This window comes from Silurus meridionalis, chromosome 2 (genome assembly GCF_014805685.1).
Source record: "Silurus meridionalis isolate SWU-2019-XX chromosome 2, ASM1480568v1, whole genome shotgun sequence".
NCBI lineage: Eukaryota > Metazoa > Chordata > Actinopteri > Siluriformes > Siluridae > Silurus > Silurus meridionalis.
In genome coordinates, this window is record NC_060885.1 from 21,645,462 (window position 1) to 21,664,969 (window position 19,508).

General features: G+C 36.5%; 3 protein-coding genes across 7 annotated transcripts in view; 1 reads left to right on the forward strand and 2 right to left on the reverse strand.

The window, feature by feature from the left end:
- Positions 1-795: 795 nt before the first annotated feature.
- On the forward strand, positions 796-3,576 carry lamtor3 (late endosomal/lysosomal adaptor, MAPK and MTOR activator 3). Its single transcript, XM_046835133.1, has 7 exons — positions 796-916; positions 1,147-1,186; positions 1,292-1,326; positions 1,452-1,510; positions 2,523-2,656; positions 2,733-2,796; positions 3,285-3,576. Exons 2-7 carry the CDS (start codon positions 1,178-1,180, stop codon positions 3,356-3,358), a joined length of 375 nt encoding a protein of 124 aa, XP_046691089.1. The 5' UTR covers positions 796-916; positions 1,147-1,177; the 3' UTR covers positions 3,359-3,576.
- A 1,488-nt stretch (positions 3,577-5,064) lies between these two features.
- Positions 5,065-10,261, reverse strand: dapp1 (dual adaptor of phosphotyrosine and 3-phosphoinositides). Of its 2 annotated transcripts, none has more exons than XM_046835123.1 (9): positions 10,105-10,261; positions 8,744-8,866; positions 7,889-8,022; positions 7,623-7,753; positions 7,083-7,130; positions 6,197-6,259; positions 6,003-6,088; positions 5,638-5,681; positions 5,065-5,441 (listed from the first exon to the last, which is right to left on the reverse strand). In XM_046835123.1, exons 1-8 carry the CDS (start codon positions 10,164-10,166, stop codon positions 5,669-5,671), a joined length of 660 nt encoding a protein of 219 aa, XP_046691079.1. In that variant the 5' UTR covers positions 10,167-10,261; the 3' UTR covers positions 5,065-5,441; positions 5,638-5,668. The 2 variants fall into 2 exon arrangements, with proteins under 2 accessions (XP_046691079.1, XP_046691069.1); XM_046835113.1 differs by having other exon boundaries at positions 5,638-5,725.
- Positions 10,262-11,630: 1,369 nt separating this feature from the next.
- The window catches only part of atp10d (ATPase phospholipid transporting 10D), a 29,237-nt gene continuing 21,359 nt past the window's right edge, over positions 11,631-19,508 (reverse strand). For all 4 annotated transcript variants that reach the window (XM_046868822.1, XM_046868830.1, XM_046868839.1 and 1 more), the window contains 9 exons: positions 18,471-18,655; positions 18,062-18,350; positions 17,498-17,574; positions 16,649-16,774; positions 16,356-16,556; positions 16,109-16,189; positions 14,098-14,202; positions 13,349-13,536; positions 11,631-13,224 (listed from right to left, as the gene is read on the reverse strand). In XM_046868822.1, coding sequence (XP_046724778.1) covers positions 12,993-13,224; positions 13,349-13,536; positions 14,098-14,202; positions 16,109-16,189; positions 16,356-16,556; positions 16,649-16,774; positions 17,498-17,574; positions 18,062-18,350; positions 18,471-18,655 — 1,484 coding nt within the window. In that variant the 3' untranslated portion in view covers positions 11,631-12,992. The remainder of the gene's footprint in view (positions 13,225-13,348; positions 13,537-14,097; positions 14,203-16,108; positions 16,190-16,355; positions 16,557-16,648; positions 16,775-17,497; positions 17,575-18,061; positions 18,351-18,470; positions 18,656-19,508) is intronic.

Consider the following 19,508-nt stretch of genomic DNA (forward strand, 5'->3'; position numbering starts at 1 on the left):
GTGATCTGTTTTGAATTTGTTTTGACTGGTGCTTGGTAGTATCTACTTAGCACTAACATAAATTTTAGCATCAGTTCAACAGCATGCAAAACATTTTGAGAGTCATAAATAATGGAAGAAACTCCTGATTCTAACTTGCCACAACACCTGTGGCTTTATTTGCGAGATTTTTTGAAGTAGTTGAAAAGAAGGTTTTGGGCTCATGATAATTAATAAATATTAATCAGTGTTTGACTCATCAATATCATTCTATTAATAGACTTGTGTACTAAGAGTAACATTAGAGTCTTTTCATATAAACTGAGTTGATTGTGTCTTGTGACAAAAATCATAAAAGGAGCATTATAGGTATAATAAATCATAGTACTTTGGATACTTAAGTACATTTGAAGGCACTTTTACTGGAGTAATATATCACCTAGTGTATCGTTACTTTTACTCATGTACATGGTATGTGTAATTTGTCCAACACTGCTGGTCACTGTGTCAACTTCCCCTGGTAGTTTTATTTATTTTGTTAATTTATGTTGTCTGATGTATAACCTTGTTCCTTTGGGACCGTTGTTTTACTGTGTACTCAACTGTATATGGTGGAAAAGCCGACTTGACTTGACTTGAAAAATGGTATCGCCCATCTCTATTGTAAATCATGTTCCTGAGATTACACTTACCCGTCAGTAGAGGGCGCACTGCAGATCCGTTCACAATCGCAGAATTTACACTTACCCGTCAGTAGAGGGCGCACTGCAGATCCGTTCACAATCGCAGAATTTACACTGACCCGTCAGTAGAGGGCGCATTGCAAACGAGTTTGGCAATTGCAGGAAATTACGAATCCGGAAGTGTGTGTCATGTGATATGTACATTTCGCGACGCAGAAATCTTCAAAAAGCAAAAAACAAAGGGCTGAAAATAGGTAAGGGCAGTTGGATTAACTTTTATGCTTAATGTATTATTTGCATGCATTGTTTGCACCTAATCGTGGTCGAGTAATGTAAATGTAGAAGCGCTGCAAAGAGTTCAGTTCACTACAGAGGTTGCTGTGTGAGTGGTGGAGTGACAGATACTGTACAGCAGCTACAGAGTTATTTGTTTGTCTGGTTCTTATTTATGAGTTAACAAGTAAACAAGTGTTATTTTTTACAGGACGAAGTGCGAGAACACTCTTGTTTTCACTATGGCAGATGTAAGTATTGCAGGTTACTCAGATATTTAGACACTTCAGTGTTCTGATGTGCAGTCATGTGAAGGGTGTTTACTGTGGATACTGGATATTACTGTATACTTGCAGGATTTAAAGAGGTATCTGTACAAACAGCTGCCAACGTGAGTATAATGTTCTTTTGCCACTCAAAAAGTGTATTCAAGTTTTAAATACTGTAAAAAAAATTTATAATCTTACTCTTACTACTGCTACTTCTACTACTAATAATAAATGTCCTATTGATCAGGGTTGAAGGCCTCCATGCAATAGTAGTAACAGACCGAGATGGAGTTCCTGTAATCAAAGGTGATCAAACTTCTCTTATTAATACACTGTATGTCCAGAACGAGGTGGACACCTGACCAAGAAACCCAAATGTTCACATTTAACATACTATTTGTACCCCACTTTTCACAGAAGGCTTTCTACCTAATGTTGGAGCAGAGCGTTAGTGAGATTACATCGTTGTACAAGGAGGACTGGGTGCAGTTGAAGGCAGTGGTGGAGAAAGGGATTTTTCTTAGGGGTGGCCATACAGGGGCCAGCAGTTACTCTGGGGTGTCACAGAATATATTATGCAAACAAAAATAGCACTCATCCAACCTTAAAATATGAAGTATTGTAGTTGCCCAAAGCACAATAATGTATAATGTCCAAATGCTACTCTATCTATCTATCTATCTATCTATCTATCTATATTATTTTCAAATACTCAGAGTTCCTTTTATTTATTTTTTTATTTTTTTTTTTTTTTTTACTAATGTCGGAAAACCTTGCTATTCTTGGAAACTCATGGTCGATACATTATAATTCAGATATAATCAAGGTTCTTCTAGATAAAGATTTGGGACATATTTTAAAAATGCAGTTACGAAGATGGTGGCCGTGATTATGTCCATGGTGACTGAGGCCACCCCTAACTCAGACCCTGGTTGAAGGTTCATTCCAAATATGCTCAGTAGGGTTGGGGCTCTGAAAGGGTAGGTGTAGAAGATTTTACTCCAATCCTGTTGCTTCATGACTTAACATGATTTGCTATTTTTTTTGCCCTGGGACATTGGACATCATGCTAGAACAGATTTGTGGCTTTTGGTTCCGGTGAAGGGAAAATCTAAATAATTTTGGCAACAGTTTAAATAAGAACCACATAGGATTGTGATGGTCAGGTGTCCAAAAATGTTTGGCCATATACTGTTCAAATAGCTTCTGTGTTTACGGTATCTCAAATTATGCCATCTGGCTGATGCCATGAATGTAAATGAAACTAAACCATGTTCCCAAGTTCTTAACGGATTACTGATGTGGTTGTGCTTTATAGTTGCCAATGACAATGCCCCAGAGTATGCTCTACGACCAGGCTTCCTCTCAACATTTGCACTAGCTACGGATCAAGGCAGCAAGCTGGGTCTGTCCAAAAATAAGAGCATCATTTGCTACTACAACACATATCAGGTACTGTGCCTCACAGACTCCACTCAACTGGAATACTTTGTACGAATAATACTAATGAATTTATTATTTATTTCAGATTGTTCAATTTAACCGATTACCCTTAGTGATCAGCTTCATTGCAAGTAGTAGTGCCAACACAGGTAAGTGTTCCATGAATGTAAATATATATATATATATATATATATATATATATATATATATATATATATATATATATATATATATATATATATATATATATATATATATATATATGTATGTATGTATGTGTGTGTATATATATTTCTATAGTTTATACATTTTATTTATCTACTTTATTTTTTTATTTTAAATTCTTAAATTTAATTCTGTATGTAAATACTCTGAATGTGAGTGTATGTGATGAATAAAATTTGAATCTGAATGACAGTCAATGAGCTGAGAGATAAATATTTTATTTGGAAACACTGTACAATGTTAGCTTACACACTGAATGATGAGAGATTGTTCTGAAAGCACTTCTTCACACTCGCAGATCCATGCCACAGTTAGATACTAAAAAAACAGTACATTTCATTTGGTGTATTTTTTTTCACACCAATATTTGCATCGCATGGCTTGTGAATAATTTTATCATGTTTATTTTTAGGTTTGATCATCAGTTTAGAGAAGGAGCTTGTTCCACTGATTGAGGAACTGAGACAGGTTGTCGAAGTTGCCTAGAACACCTCATTTTACAACTCCTGCAGTAAATCCCTGGATCAGATCAAGACACACACACACACCCACATATGCACCTTGGACATTACTACAACAGTATGATGTTGGCTGTGAACTTGGATTTCATGTCAATTGCTCTTGATGCTGTATGTTTCTCTTTTGAATGTAACCCTGTCTGGTTGTATTTTTGATTTCTTCTAATTAATAAATTTGTTAATGAATTTGGTGTACACAGTTTTTTCCCCTCTTCGTTTTTAGTGTTCTTGAATGTTATAAGCGTTTCCTGAAACCAAAATGAGGTCAAATAATAGCATGTTATTTTATATTCACTCAAAAGCACGTACACTTGGATGCACAGGAACATTTCCTCATTCCTTCATGTTTTACATGTTTGCTTAAACACACAAATCATTACAACACAATAACCTTAACTAAGAAGCAGGATCAGAACAAACAAAAAACTCCATTACTTCTGGCAAAACCTCTTATTACACCATTCAACTGTTAAATATTACTTCACGAATAAAGAAGAATGGATTTTCCTGCTTCTGTATCAACTAAAACTTCTGCTACAGGCAGTTAATACTGTTCTTATTAAATCTACTTTTCAGAATATTCTATAATGCTCTCTATATCTATAATGAAATAGTGGTTCTACTTTACATGTTTAAAAGTTCAACAGATATTATCTATAGGTTAAGTATATTTTGATGATAAGTCACTGGTTAATGGCGATTAAAAAATGTCTATTCTGATGTTAACTGTTTACTGATGCCGTGTTCTGTCTTCTCCTAACATATTGGAAAAAAAAAATATATATATATATATATATATATATATATATATATATATATATATATATATATATATATATATAAAAAAAGAGAGACCAACTTTAAATATAGCATCTGTGGTAGCAACTGTCTTCTATTTGCAATACTATACTAAGTTGGCAATCCCCTGACTTCAAACCACAGCTTCTTTAAGCTATTGTTTTGGGGGTTTCTACCCTCAGTCTTCTTTTCAGGAGGTTAAATGGATGTACGAATGGTTTAAGATCTGGTCACTGACTCCTTGTTTTTTTTTTCTCAGTACATTTCAAATTACTGGAGATTAGTAAATGTGCAGTGGTGCTTTTCCCAACTTGTTTAGCTTTTAAATAGCTTACTTTTCTCTCATAGACCTCTCTAATTTTCTTTTTCGTTTATACCTTATAACAACAAATGCAGTCTTTACAGGTGACAGCCAGGGCTTAAACAATTAGTTGATTCAGAACTAATAAGTATTTGAAGAGTTATTCTAACATGGCAAACCAGGGCAACAAGATGTCTGTTTCATATTCCAGAAAATGTGATCACTTGAAAAATGGGAGGGTTCAAACAGAAGGTGCCATGTTCTGAGTCATTTAACACATCTAGATGTAATATTCTGAAATAGTAGCTGCAATGTATAGCAAAATGTGTAGCAAAAGCATTAGCCTTGTCAGTCTAATTCATTCAGAGGGGACTGTGAATAATAAGAATGTCTAGTTGAAACACTGCTTAAAGTGCTGATTGTCAAACCTTTTTTAAAGAGCTGCTAACCACCATTCAACAAGGTCCCCACTGTAGCTGCCTGTACATTTCTTATATAGTACAACATTCAATTCCTGTTTAGGGTGTTAGTATTTTATCAATAACTAGCAATGCACTGCACTGCTCTACAGGCTCTTCATAGTTCCACAGTGAAAAGTTTAATAGTTGCACCATTAATTACCTCAGGTTGTAAATGTCATTAGTCCCATTCTTATTTTACACCTGCTATCTGATCAGGTCTGCACCAGGTCCATATTTGGTCTGTGTTAACAGTAGGTCAGGACTTAGTCTTTCTTAAAAAGTCACATCTGAGACACAGACATTCACTCAGAGTGATGCCTTGACAACAGATAACAGTGGCCACAGGAGCAAATATAAACTCACGGCAGCTATCGAACTCTTAAGTTCAACCTATTATATCATTCCTAACTGCCCTCGCAGCTCACACTCTCAGTAGTTCCCTATTCTTCTTTTCCACATTGTGGCCATCATCTTCCTTTTTTTATCTGTGACTGGAAAAAAAAAAGGTGCGGTAATGGCTGTTAGTCAACGCAAAAACAGCAATGGAAAGAGAAATGAATAATTTTCTATTCTAAAACAATCCTTTTAACTAGAACACATGATACACCCATTAAGTTGAATGTCAAATAAAGAGTTTTTAATGCTAACTAAAGGGTTTATGGTGGTCATTTATAACTTTGTTCTTACCAGTTTCCATCGCAGTATCTTTATCCATTCATCAGCCTCCACACCTGATTTTGCACACAAATAAAATGTCCTCTCAGGAAACACTAAACTATAATAGAGAGTGGAAATAGTGAGAACATGTAAAGGGTTGTATAAAAATAAGCACAAAGTTTAGTGAAACATGAGTGGGAGAAATCTTCATTACTGTGTAATGTGCAGTAGATGTGGGTAGTATGAAGAGAATGTGTGGTAGCAAAATGTTGTCATTTCTGCCTATATGAAGGTACTTTTAGTTGCACTTCTCCATTTTAGAGCTCAACGGGCAGGAAACAAACCCCTAATATACACCAACATACGTCAAGCCGTGTTATGATCAGTGTTCCTACCAGAAGCAGTTAACCCTCTCTTGGCTGTAATCGAACTGAACAGCAGAGCAAGCAGTCAGGTCCAAGGTCCGAATAGGTACTGAAAACTGATGTTTTAAGAAGTAAAGGAAGGAAGTAAAAAAACACAGAATGAGATGATTCATTTTATACTTAATACTGGTTAAACAAAGTGTACATTTTTTTTTCAGACTTACTATTTTGTCTTTAAAGTACTTCAGCTCATTTCTGTTCAGTGTGAACCATCGCTGTTTCCAATTCTAAAAAAAACACAGAAGCGTCAAGGAAAATTGGTGAACTTATTACTTGTCAAGTAACCTCAGATTTTTTTGTACATACACTCTACAACCATTTTATCAAAACACATACACATTTATGCTATAACTTGATCATCATCTGGCAGAAGTGTAATAAATAAAGTAATGCAGATTAGAGGACATGCGCTTCAGTTGATATTCATATGAAAAAAATCTCAGTGACATCACTTTTTTTTGCGAGACAGAATAGAGGCTACAGTAACTCAAGTAACCACTCTTTACAGCTGTGGTGATCAGAAAAGAAAATGCAACACATTGCACCTTGAGGTGGATGAGCTATAGCAGCAGGAGACCACCAAGGAACTGAGGTAACAGTGAGCACAAGCTCAACAAAATTGAACAGGTAAAATGTCTGGTCTGTTAAATCTTCATTTCTGCCACAGCATGGTGTTAGATCAGAATTTGGCATTGGCAATTCAGTCTGGTAATTATTTGAACGCTACAGTCTATTTATCATTGGAAAGCCGTAGGAAGGAAGATATGTAAAATGAAACTGCAGTTTAAAAATGGGCAGCAATTATGTGATGTAATTATGTCAACCTGGACCACATAATTAAAATATACACAGTATATAAATTCAATTTCCAGCACATTGCATAATGGATGGCATGAAGTATTGAGGCTGCTCAGGAAAAAAATTAGAGTCCTATCCCAGACGACTTATTATGATAATATTGTGGATGGTTACTGTATATAACTGTTGGTCCTGCTCAGAATTCAAGACTTTATATTGTACAACAAGGTAAAAGTTCACTCTAACTCATACCTTTATTATGCCTCCTTGTTTCACAAGATACCCTTCTTTGGTTCCAAGCTGCAGGAGAGAGACAGTCAGAAAAACAGGCTTTCCGTCATTTCCCTCAACTGAAAGAATGTCTTCTGTGACGTTTCAGATGACTATTTTACCCTATTAATAGCTATTAGTTAATTAGCGTTTATATCTAAAAAGTTCTGCTATTTAAATGTACTAATCTGAACAGCATTAATATCAATCTTTAAAATGAATATGTGGTCTTCAGTGGTGTCTAAGGTTTATTTTGCAATTAAATTCTGGTCTATATTTACTTATTAATAAACATTACCCACAATGCTGTCTGACTAACTATTCATAGCTGCAGTATGATTGATCCCTTCCTTCTTTTCTATGTAATAAGTGATGCAGCAGCACTTTAGTCCATTAATCTGTCCATAAATTTAGTCCATTCAATCTCCTGAACTCTTTGAATGCTCAGTGAGGTTCTCACAGTTAAAATATTATGCCACATATTATGAATGCATTGACATTAATGCAGTGGTGGTAACATACTGATGGAGCGCTGGGAACCAGGTCACTTTCACTCCGTCCGGTCTGTATAGCAGTGTGCACACACACAGACTCGTAAATCGATGGCTCCTCCACCTGTCTGGGGTAAGGGAACCGTACGACTATCAGGTTACCTATACAATAATAAGAATAGGGAAGTTAGAGAATCAGGCAGAAATAACAGGATTTAGTTTTTGTTTATGTCTATGTGTGTGTGTGTGTGTGTGTGTGTGTGTGTGTGTGTGTGTGTGTGTGTGTGTGTGTCAAACCTGACTCGCTTCCCAGCAGCGGCTGATTGGCTACGTGACTTGTAAAATCCTGAAGGCATGAAAACTCGTTGAATCCGAATGAATATCTCCCGTTCTGCCGCTGCACATGGAAGTGCTTCACCGAATCTTTTGCCCTGGATTAATAAAAACCAAAAGATTTTGTCTAATAAAGATATTAAACACATTACAAATACTTAATGTGTCAGATATTCAGACATACTCATTTCTCCAAACACAACTTGCAGTACAATGAACGTTCATGGCACAAATGGAAGAGCTACACTAACCTTGGAGGTGATGGCCTCAGCTACACACCTGGACAAAAAATCTGAATGTATTCAAATGTAATGTCAAAAAAGAGCATAATCCACATATAAACTAAGCTCTGCCAGTGAATATCTAGCACAATATAAGGTTTACATCATGATGGTCCAGGATTTGACTGCATAATACTGACTGTGGGCTTATTTTCACTGGCCTTGAGTAATCCTTTTATTCTTAGCATGGTGCTAGAACTGTTTAAAAGGGGCAAATGGAACATTTAATAGGAAACTCTGACTGTAAAGGAAAATGCTTTTTTGACAAACACTATCGTTATAATTTGATTCCAAATTTCCAAATCTATTGCTGATAAACAAGAACACTAAACATAAAGGCCCAGCCTTTCAAAAAGAAAAGAAAAGGCTGCATTTACTTCTTATTAATGCATCATGCCACTGGCAGTGTCTTTTATAAAAATGGCCATGTTATGAATATTGCCATGGAGTAAAGGCAGGCAGAAAACATAAATAAATCCACACATGCAGGTTGAAACAAACATGAGTAACAAGAAAAAGATATGGAGGACAAACCAACCTGACAGAGAGGGCAAAGCATTCAGGTCCCTTGTTGCTGTTTCTCAGCAGAAAACTCCCATCAATTCCATTTGACAAGAGCAAAGCCTCAGCTGCATGCCGAGACAGGTCATAATGGTACCAACTAGAGATGAGAAGTATTGAGAGAGGAATAGAGAGTGATGAGCCAGACAGGCCAGAAATAAGCTTGAGTGCTGTTTCGTTGTTCTGAATGACAAATGACAAATGGCTGTCAACATCTATTGTCAGTCAGTTCTTTCTGACATCCAAACTGTTTGTAAGTTTTATATTACACATGCATTGATTTTTTTTTGGTGCCTTCACATATATTTACAGACATACAGTATTCGTCTTTTATATATGTAATGCACTTATTTAGTATCGGTAAGTTCTTCATTCTGTTTAGGACAGCTTTGGATCTGAAAACTATCCCTGGAATCTGGTATCCCACTCTTGATGAGATACCAGTCCATGATGGAGAACCATGCACACATACATTCACACACTCAAATAGGAGGATACCCAAGGTAGTGGAAATCAGGGAACCTAAAAGATGGAAGAAAACCAGACAACCCTGAGAAATCCCACACTGGCAAGGGACCCTGGAGCTGTGATCCAGCAACATGCTGCCATGCCGCAGCATAAGCAACCACAATCAAAGTAATGGAACTAGAACACGTACTAAAATATAAACAAATTATGAGACTTCCTTTTTAACCAGAGCTACAACAACTGTAACTGGTGGGGCATGTTTAACCAGGGAAATACCCTTGTCACAGGAACTGGTCCTCGCAACCAAAAATTAACATAATGCCATGGTGTGAATTAAAAACTAACTTAATAAAACAGACCAAATGCATGTCTCTTTTCTCCTAGAAATACCTTTGGCATAATATATTTCCAAAATATTGTTATGAGCACTTCAACACACTGGCTGTTCAGGTGTCAGCACATGTTTACAGCTTGATCATTAGAGCATATCTGCAACAGAAACTCGTTTCCTCATACTGCATTTTTTCAGCTATAAACTCATATTGCAAAAAAGAACCAAATGAAACTTACAAACCTGACGTGTACATAACCAGAGTCACCAGTGTCTCTAAAGGAACTACTACAGATCTACTCTGCTGGGTAATATAGGGATATTGATCTTGTCATAGAAAAAATAAATAAATATATATATATATATATATATATATATATATATATATATATATATATATATATATATATATGTTTACGGTGATCTGTGTATAAGAGTTTGAAGGTTATAGTTCAAAAAGAGCTTGACATGGGTTTTGATGAGCGTCTCTGACGTATGAAGCCAAACTGATTTATTTATACATAAAATGTACAACTTACCCAACCGACTCCAACTCGTCCATGTCCTCTGGACCACTGAGTGTGGAGCTACAGACGCTCATCGTGGCTTCGGTAGCGGATTTTTTTTCTTTTCTTTTTGAGAGATGCCTCCAAAGTTCACACTGCTTTGTGAGCTCTACATGCGGCCAAGAGGAAGCTGAACCTGTCTTATTGACAGGCCCACATCGAAACCGACAAGCCCACACACCATCGACCACGCCCACACAACTTCGACCACGCCCACATCTCCGTTTACACTATAATAAACTTGTTATTAATTTGCTTGGTTTCAGACACTTGTTAAACTGCAAACAAAAGTGTTCGCAGTTTATCAGAAATCAATTTAGTTAAAAGAAAACATTTAAATGACAATGTAATGGTGAAAATACAAACCAAAAAAATAATCTGTGACTATTTGAGCCTAACAAATGCCTAAACGTATACTGCATGGGCAAAGGTTTGTGGACACCTGACTATCAAACAGTGCTGCAAGCACACAACTGTATACTGTTGCTGAGGATCGCACCACATGAACAGCTGAAAAAAGCCAACTTTATACTACCACTGCAGATGGTACCACTTAGTAGCCACGAGGATGCAAATGTTACAAAACATTTTTGCTTACAATGGCTTAGGAATACAATTTCCACAAACATTTATGGACTGAACAGTCTCTTTGCAGGACACTTATATTCTTTGTCCAATATGGCAAACTGTGTCTTCACAAAGCTCAGTTGACAAAGGCTTAGGACTATAATTGCCACAAACAGGTTTAGACTTAAGTCTCCATCAGTGAAGAGTTGATAACTAAAATAAGTTCTGAAATTTTATAAACAAATATCCCAAATGTCGCAATGATGAGGATGGGTTCCCTTTTCGTTACCACCATTTCATCTGGCTTGCTCATTAGGGATACATGTATAGGGATAATATACAAGTATATCTAATATATTTATTCATATAAAGCTTTGTGAAAGTCAATTGTTAAAAGTGCCACACTAATAAAATGAAATTGTATATTTCTGCATGCTGTAGCATTTAATTTTTCATAAGAACTAAGATCTCCAAACCTGTTTCAGCATACAAACTGAGCTCTATGAAGACATGGTTTGCCATGTTGGAGCAGAAGAACTTAAGTGTCCTACACACAGCTATGACTTGTACACTACTAAATACCTTTGTGATGAACTGGAATGCGTACTGTAAGCCAGGCCTCCTCATTAAAAACCAAACAGTGCCTGGCCTCACTCATGCTCTTATGTTTAAATAGGCACATTCTCACAACCAGCACAAAATCAATTGAAAAGCCTTTTTAGAAAAACTGACATAATTATATGATCAGTAAGCGAATATGGGTGTTATGGTCAGCTGTCTAAAAACCTTTGGCCATATAATTTATATTAGAAAGCTTAAAAAAGATTGTAAAAGGTACAAAAAAAATAATAATGTTAAATGTCTTTATACAATGAAATAATCTATAGTGATAGGCCTTAAATACAATGTACAAAGAAAAAAACGCAAGAATGTCAATTCTATTTATTTATTTTTTCTCAGATAAGAAACACTTTCAAAAATATATCAACTCACAAAAGTACAGATGGAAAGAAAAATGTAACAACTTTTCAACAGGTATGTCAGCCACAAAATCACATGGTCATTCAATGACAATCACAGAGAAACATCATTCAAAGCAAAGACATTTATCTCAATTTCATAAAATCCTTTCCAAAGCCAGTATAACGAAGTGCATGAGACATTAGTACTGACTACAAAAAACAATCCATACGGGTACAATCCACTCAACAGAATGTTTTACACTTATTAAAGCATTTGAACATGAATGTTAACTGATTAAAATATCACAATACTGGTACTGCATAAGGCTGCAATATACAAACCAACCATGTAACAAATTAACAAACGATTTATAGTATGCTGACATTTCCTGACCCAGATATTTTCTAGGTGCACTAACAAATGTTAACATTTCTGTAAACATTTAAATCGAAAGGCATATCCCGGTTAACTTATTTCACATTATATTAATTTGTTCATTTTGTAAAGTCACCAGTAAACTTCACTTAGTAGTAGTCACTTGTAACGACTTGAATTTACAAACAATTCTTAAGTCCCCATACTCAAATCCCTATAAATAATACTCCAAAAGCCAATAAAATTATAATGTTGCTTGTATGAAGGTCCATGGGTTATCCATGATCTCCATGTTGACGAGTGTCCTTTGGTAATTTGGTACCTTCTGTAATTACATCACTGTAATGTGTAGTATTAAACAGAATTAAAACAAGAAAACTCAGCTTTTCCTGATTGTGTTGGTGTACTAACTCATACTATCGAATGTCTACCAGAATTTGATTCATTATTATTAGATCAGAATTTCTACCCCATCTAAACAATGCTGTAATTAAAATTGTAAACATCAATCGTGACAAATTTGTCAGTTCTTGTTCGTGTTGCCAGTAATCACATAATTACATGGGCATTTTCCACCAATGGTGAAATCAGGTTGGAACTGTTTCCTTTGGGTGATGTAGCATGTAGGCTACAACCTTAGTTTCTCTGTAGTTTTCATTTAAATCAGTGATACACAACATTTTTCACTTAGAGCAAGCGTGGCAGCCAGTCTTCTCTACAACTGAGCAGACTCTCAGTTCTCACAGCCGCTTTCAGTCAGTTCTCCGACAAGTAGCTGTTTGTTCAGCATTTTAGAATTCAGTGACTTTTTATATAGTAGAATGCACTAAAACTGAGCACCAACTGTGAAAGTACAATAATTATGGACATTTTCATAGTATTCATAGTATTGTGGAAAACTGGAGATGTGACAATGTGGACAATTCATCAGTATTAAGGCAGCTTTTGCTCATGAATCAGGAGGGTACAGGACCAGCCTCTGAAGTGCAGTTGACAAAGTGGGGCATGTCTGCATTTACACTAAGAGTCTGAGGGAAAAGCCTGGAGTTCAAATTTTCTTTGGCAGATCCGTTTTCTTTCCAGTGATGCTTATTGCCCCAATACTGCCCTGTGGAAGACTTGCCTAGTTTCTGGGCCTTTACCAAGTCAGATGGACAGAGAGAGTTAGAGAGGGCTCGACACAATATTCTGTGAGAGAGAAAAAAAAAATACACAGAGAGAGAATCAGAAAAACTGAATAAGCAGCAGATAGACTGTTCTGAAGTTATTTGTAAGTGTATCTATGTATGTATAAATGTGTGTGTGTATATACCTGGGTAGCAGTGCTACAGCAGTACTGAGTCCACACACACAGTAATACAGTGGCTCAGACATCAATCTGGTCTCAATGCCATATAGGTTTGTGGGAGAGTTACATGTCGCGCATGTGACACTGAACATTAGCACAAACACATAATAGAACATGGCACTGCCCAGTAACACCACTGCATGGAGCCACGTCTGCGGATCACACGGCAAAGCAGCATTAACAAGAGGCAAAGAGAAAAGATAAATAAATAAATGTACACAAAAACCCCACAAAACACATACAGAAATTCTCAGGCAAACAGAATTTGGTCTTCACAATCATAATACATTATATTTCACATCATATATACATCATACATAATGTAATATTTAGAGACAGATTATCTGGGCCTCTGAGGTTTTTACCACATTATATAATATTAATCTTAATGTAATTTTATGGTAATCATTACATCATGCCCTGTATTATTTAGCAATGCTATAAGGTCTACTTTAGATTTATGGTTAGTCTGCACTAATTATGTATGGGTGAAGACTAATGGAAGCATCAGCAGATGGATCTTTGTATAATAGTGACAATAATCCTGTCTACAAACCAACTACATATAGCTAAATTGAGCATAATTACAGTACATAACAAAGATGATCATTGAATACTTATTGGTTACATTTTCACTACTTTACATAGTCACTATGTAAAGGAGGAATGCATATAGATGATACACCACTGTACGATGTTTTTCAGTGACTTACCAGTGTATGGCTCTCTATAACCTGATGCAGAAGGATGATAAGAAGAGCTGAACCATTGATGGGAGAACCGAAAGAGAACAGGTCAATGTCTGAACCTGTGTACGTCTGAAAGACACACAAAACATATACAAAAAAACCCAAAACATTAATATCATGTGGCATGACAAAAACGTGAAAACAAATTGATGAGAAAACATTCATCAGTCAGTCACAACTGGTATCTTACCACCAGAAAGTGCAACACATCTTTTCTCATCCTGCATTGCCAAAAATACACCTCCTCCTCCTGAATATGGTTAAATCTTTTGCTCCAGTATGTAAGTCAAGCTGCGACAAAAGTAGAGCTTGTGGATGCAGTGCAGACCATCAATTGATCAAACCCAAGTATCACTGACAATTCCTGATTAGTGTTTTTTTGACTGAAATCACTTCTGCATGATTCAAAAAGCATCAAAAGTGTAGCAGACTGTAGCCAAAGCTTCCTTTTACGTCACAGTTTTTAAGGTGCTCATGTGTCCTCACAATCCACCATTTGAGTTTCAGCCAAAAACATTAGTACACTGTGGCATATCTGTTCAATTGTATTTTTAATGACTTTTTTGAGGTTCTTATCTCTGGAATAGTATTTTACCAAACCAGGTTTTATAGTTCAAAAGGCAGAAGAACAAAACAAAAACAAAATCCACCAATCAATGAAATTTGTAACCAGTGGTACCACCTTATCTTTGTAAGATGTGGCATGATGTGTTGGTATAGAATTCATATAAATTGAATGGTCTGCTGACCCCAACATGCTACCACACCACTGCAAATAATTTACCTTAAACATTTCTGCTTCTCTAACTATTCCTGTGAGGGAAAAATATACTTTTAGTTCCAGGTTTATTACATCTCAGCTAATTTTTGTAGTGCAACAACAAAGTGTTTACACCCAATGATGTCATAGCCATCTGTTGCTAGGAACCAAGTAAACAAAAACACCAAATAAACAGTAAAACCTTTAGGTTTGAAGGAATATTACAGAAATATTACAACATACCCAAAAGGGGTAAAAGTTTTGTAGACACCTGAGCATCCAAATGATAAACACACCATTGTGTAGGAGGTCTTTGTGTGCTATATATCTATACAGTTTCCTCCCACTGTAAATAAGGAGACCAAACATGCTGGCAATGCCCCTGTGCACAAAGATCCATGACCAAACATGGTTTGTCAAGGTTGGAGAGGAGGAACTCAAACCATCCCCAATAAACACCTTGGCTTGAAATGGAATGCTGACTCCAGGTCTCCTCACCTGATATTAATGCCTTACCTCACTAATGTTCTTATGGCTAAATATGGAAAATGCCCAGAGCCTTCCCAGAAGATTGAAACTTATCAAAACAGCTAATGGGATTAATTCAGGAATGAGATAATCATCAAAAACATATGGGGTGTGATGCCAACACTCCGCACATGATCAGGGCCATATTGATACAAAATTATAAACACAGATCAGGCATAACATTATGACATTATAACGTTATAACATTATGATGGATAAAGTGAATAACACTGATTATCTCCACATCATAGCACCTGTAAGTGGGAAAATGGGGAACAATTGGCAAGCAAAATGAAGCGAGTTTAACGAGGGTCAAATTGTGATGACTAGATGACTGGGTCAGTGCGTCTCCAAAACTGCAGCTCTTGTGGGGTTTTCCCCGGTCTGCAGTGGTCAGTCTCTATCAAAAGTGGTCCAGGGAAGGAACAGTGGTGAACCGGCGAAAGGGTCATGGGCGACCAAGGATCATTAATGCACTTTGGGAGCGAAGGCTGGTCCGTGTGGTCCGATCCAACATACAAGCTTCTGTAGCTCAAATTGCTGAAGAAGTTAATGCTGTTAATGCTTGATGGGTCACGACTGTTTTGACAGGAAAAGGGGGGACCAGCACAATATTAGGCAGGCGGTCATAAAGTTATGCCTGATCGGTGTATGAAGACAATGCAGTAAACCTCAAGATGAACTCACACAGTATGGAATAAAGAAGCAGACTATGCTCTGGTAAAAAGCATCCAGCAGGTTCAGCCAGAAAGTGGAGGGAAGGTACGCCTGTAAGTATAAAAAAGTGCATGAAAATTATTTGAATAATTGCATATTAAAAAACATTGTATATGAGAACTAATAGGCATTAAAATAATCTCAACATGTTCATCCTTCAAAAACATTCAATCACCATACAGTGTGTAAACAGATGTCCACCAGAGAACTGTCCCACCTCAGAGTTCTGTCCAGCTTTGTAGAGCTGTGGAAAGGACAGAAGCGTGCCAACGGACACGTCTTTATCCAGCACACCATACACCAGTGGTGGAACTGATGTAAACAGCAGGTTAAAAAAGATGAGCACCCAAGAGTTACTCATAGTGCTTCCTGAGAAACCACAGAAGAACTGGAACCAGAACAGCAGATTTACATACATCTAGAAATAGAAAGTACAGAATTGAATGAACGGAATTTAAAAGTAATTCGCTTTGTAATATCATGTGTACATGTGAATTATTCGAGCCTCACCACGTTCTTGTAAAAGAAGTACAAGATCATGTTCGCTAGTCTTGTGTAGCACCAGTGCCCATGAACCAGCAGGAGTTTTCTAAGATGTTTAAATCTGGAGATGGCAAAATCACTGGACATCACAGCCTTGAGACACAAAAGAAAACAAGCACATAATGTCTGATTATTTACACGTTTAAAAACATATATGAAAAGGTACAAAAATGTTTTATGCACTCTTGAATATTTGATTTTTTTTTAACACCTAGTGCTTAATACATAATTTGACTTTGGTGTACAATTAAACTTTCACAAAGAATGGCAAAGTGCATAAATCTGCATAAAGAAAGCAAACTGGCCATATTCTGATTACGTTATTGAGTGGAACATTTTACATAAAAACGTAACAGTAACTTACACACCCCCCCCAACATTTTATCTTCTTTCCATTTATACATTTGGTTATTTTTTAGATTTATGTGCAACTGGAATTTAAAATAATTCCTAACTCACATCAGGGCCGGAAGCCAGTGCTAATGTTTTAACAAATGAATAGATAAGAACAGCCTTAAACAAAGTACCAGTGCTTCTTACTACTTAAGATTTTCCAACACATTTCATTTCTATTAGTGATTCATAAACTGTCCAGTGAGCAGTCTGATGAGCTCATAAATAAAGGATTTATAAGTTTGGACCTGAGAGGGAAACGGTATCCATTACCGACAAGCATAGTAGTGTGCATCAGTGCATCAAATCTCCAGAGGTTGTATTCTAAACTGAGGTCAATGCTGAAATCTGACACTGCAGTAACTTGATGATAGGACTGAATCGATAAAAATGATAAAGAATGGGGGGCGTGATCAAACGTACCTGCATGCCTTCCTGCCCTGAGATGCCGATACCGACATCTGCCACCTGAATCATACTGACATCATTTGCTCCATCCCCTGAATATCCCAAATACACAGACACACAATTAAACATATTATGCATGCATACAACACACAATTTTATTAGGTAAAAGATAAAAATAAAAGAATATATAATATTGTACACTGTATTGTTTATTTTTATAAAGATTTGTATAAAAAACATTGCAAAAACACTATATAGCTGAAGGTAATTAATCATCCATGTGTGTTTCTAGATTTAGTCCCCACGTTGCTGTTATAATAACCTTTAATGGAAACCATAATGCTACTGAATACAAAAACATCTTTTACAATTGTTTTTCAAACTTAAAACAGTTTGGGGGAATGGACACATATGGGTGGGAAGGTCTAAAATCTTTGGCCAAAAAGTGCACTTCAGTTTGATCATTAAATGATTATGAAGATGGATTATAAATATTGTAGTGTGGTTTCTAAACATGATCCAGGTTGCACACAGACAGTCAGAGCAATTACATTAACACTTCCTTAATCACATACTGACCTATAGCAAGGGTCATGACCCCGAGCGAGTCACCAACAAGTCGAACAACTTGACTCTTTTGCAGGGGAGTAGATCTGCAGCATATGACCGATCGACAGCTGACCGTAACATCCAAAAATACTTTCTGTAACTCCTTCTGTAGGGCAAAGTCTAATGTTCGGCCATCAATCACTAGTGTAAAGCCGGTGATGCCAGCATCATCCGGGTCCGAATCAAAGTTCGACAAACAACTGTCTTTGGCGATTCTGATCTCCTGCTGTAGTTCTAAAAGCCGAGCTTCACATGCTTCCTACCAGAGAGCACATGAATACACAAGAGAATTACGCTACAGTTATGTTCATACAGTAAACTTAATACCCTGAACAATATGTCTGCTCTGAATATTTAAGCGAGCTAAAGAATGGCTCACCTTGCTGTCACAGTTAGCAGTGAGCAACTGGTCAGTCGTTCGTAAGAGTTTACAGGCACATGCAATGTTAATGGCTGTCTCCTGTTTGTCCCCTGTAAGGACCCATACTTTAATCCCTGCTTTCTGTAAAGCTTCAATGGTCTCTGGGACATCCTCCTGTAATCGGTCCACTATACCAGTCGCCCCTGAAGACAGAAAAGTTTGGTTAAAATGGGGTAAATGAGAGTAAAATGATTTGAAGAAATAACAGCCATTTTAATTATAATATAATTCTAAAGTATAATTTGATACACTGTATGGCCAAAAGTATGTGGACACCTGTCCATCCTATCTATGAAAGCCTTGTGCTCACTCTAAAACCGTGTGCAGTAATGTCAGTAGAACTAAGGGGCCAATTTCTGAAACTTAATTTTAGACAATTATTCCTCTTTCATCATTTATTTTCTATGTTAGCACTATGCATTCTTTTTGGTAGTGTTTTTTTTGGCATCCTTCATCCATCAGACTGTCTTAGTTAAAATGTGATTCATCAATCAAAAGAACAAACAAAAAACACAAGAGTTCACAGATCTTTTGCTTCTTAAAGCACTTCACTCTGGGCTTTGCACATTATAATATAAGGTCTATGTGCTGCTGCTTGGTCATGGAAACCTTTCATTAAGGTCCTTAAGCACAATGCGTGTGCTGATGTTGCTTCCAGAGGCAGTTTCCAACCTCTGTAATGAGTGTTACAAAAGAGGGTAAGACATATACTGTACATGCTTTGCACTTTAGCACTCAACAGCCTGCTCTTTGAGTTTGTACTCTCCGTAATCCATTACTATTAGTTCTTTTGGAATTAGATTAATTTCATCAATTAGTCTCGTTTACTTAATTAGTTGGATGTTGGACCACATAATTAGGTTCTTTTTTCTATTTTACTGCACAACAACGTTTAAAAACTTTTCATATTTTATAAGGTGGCCTTACATTTTTTTTTTTTACAAAAAGTATTAAAAGTAGCTGAACAGTGTAAAAAAAAAAAAAAAAAAAAACAAA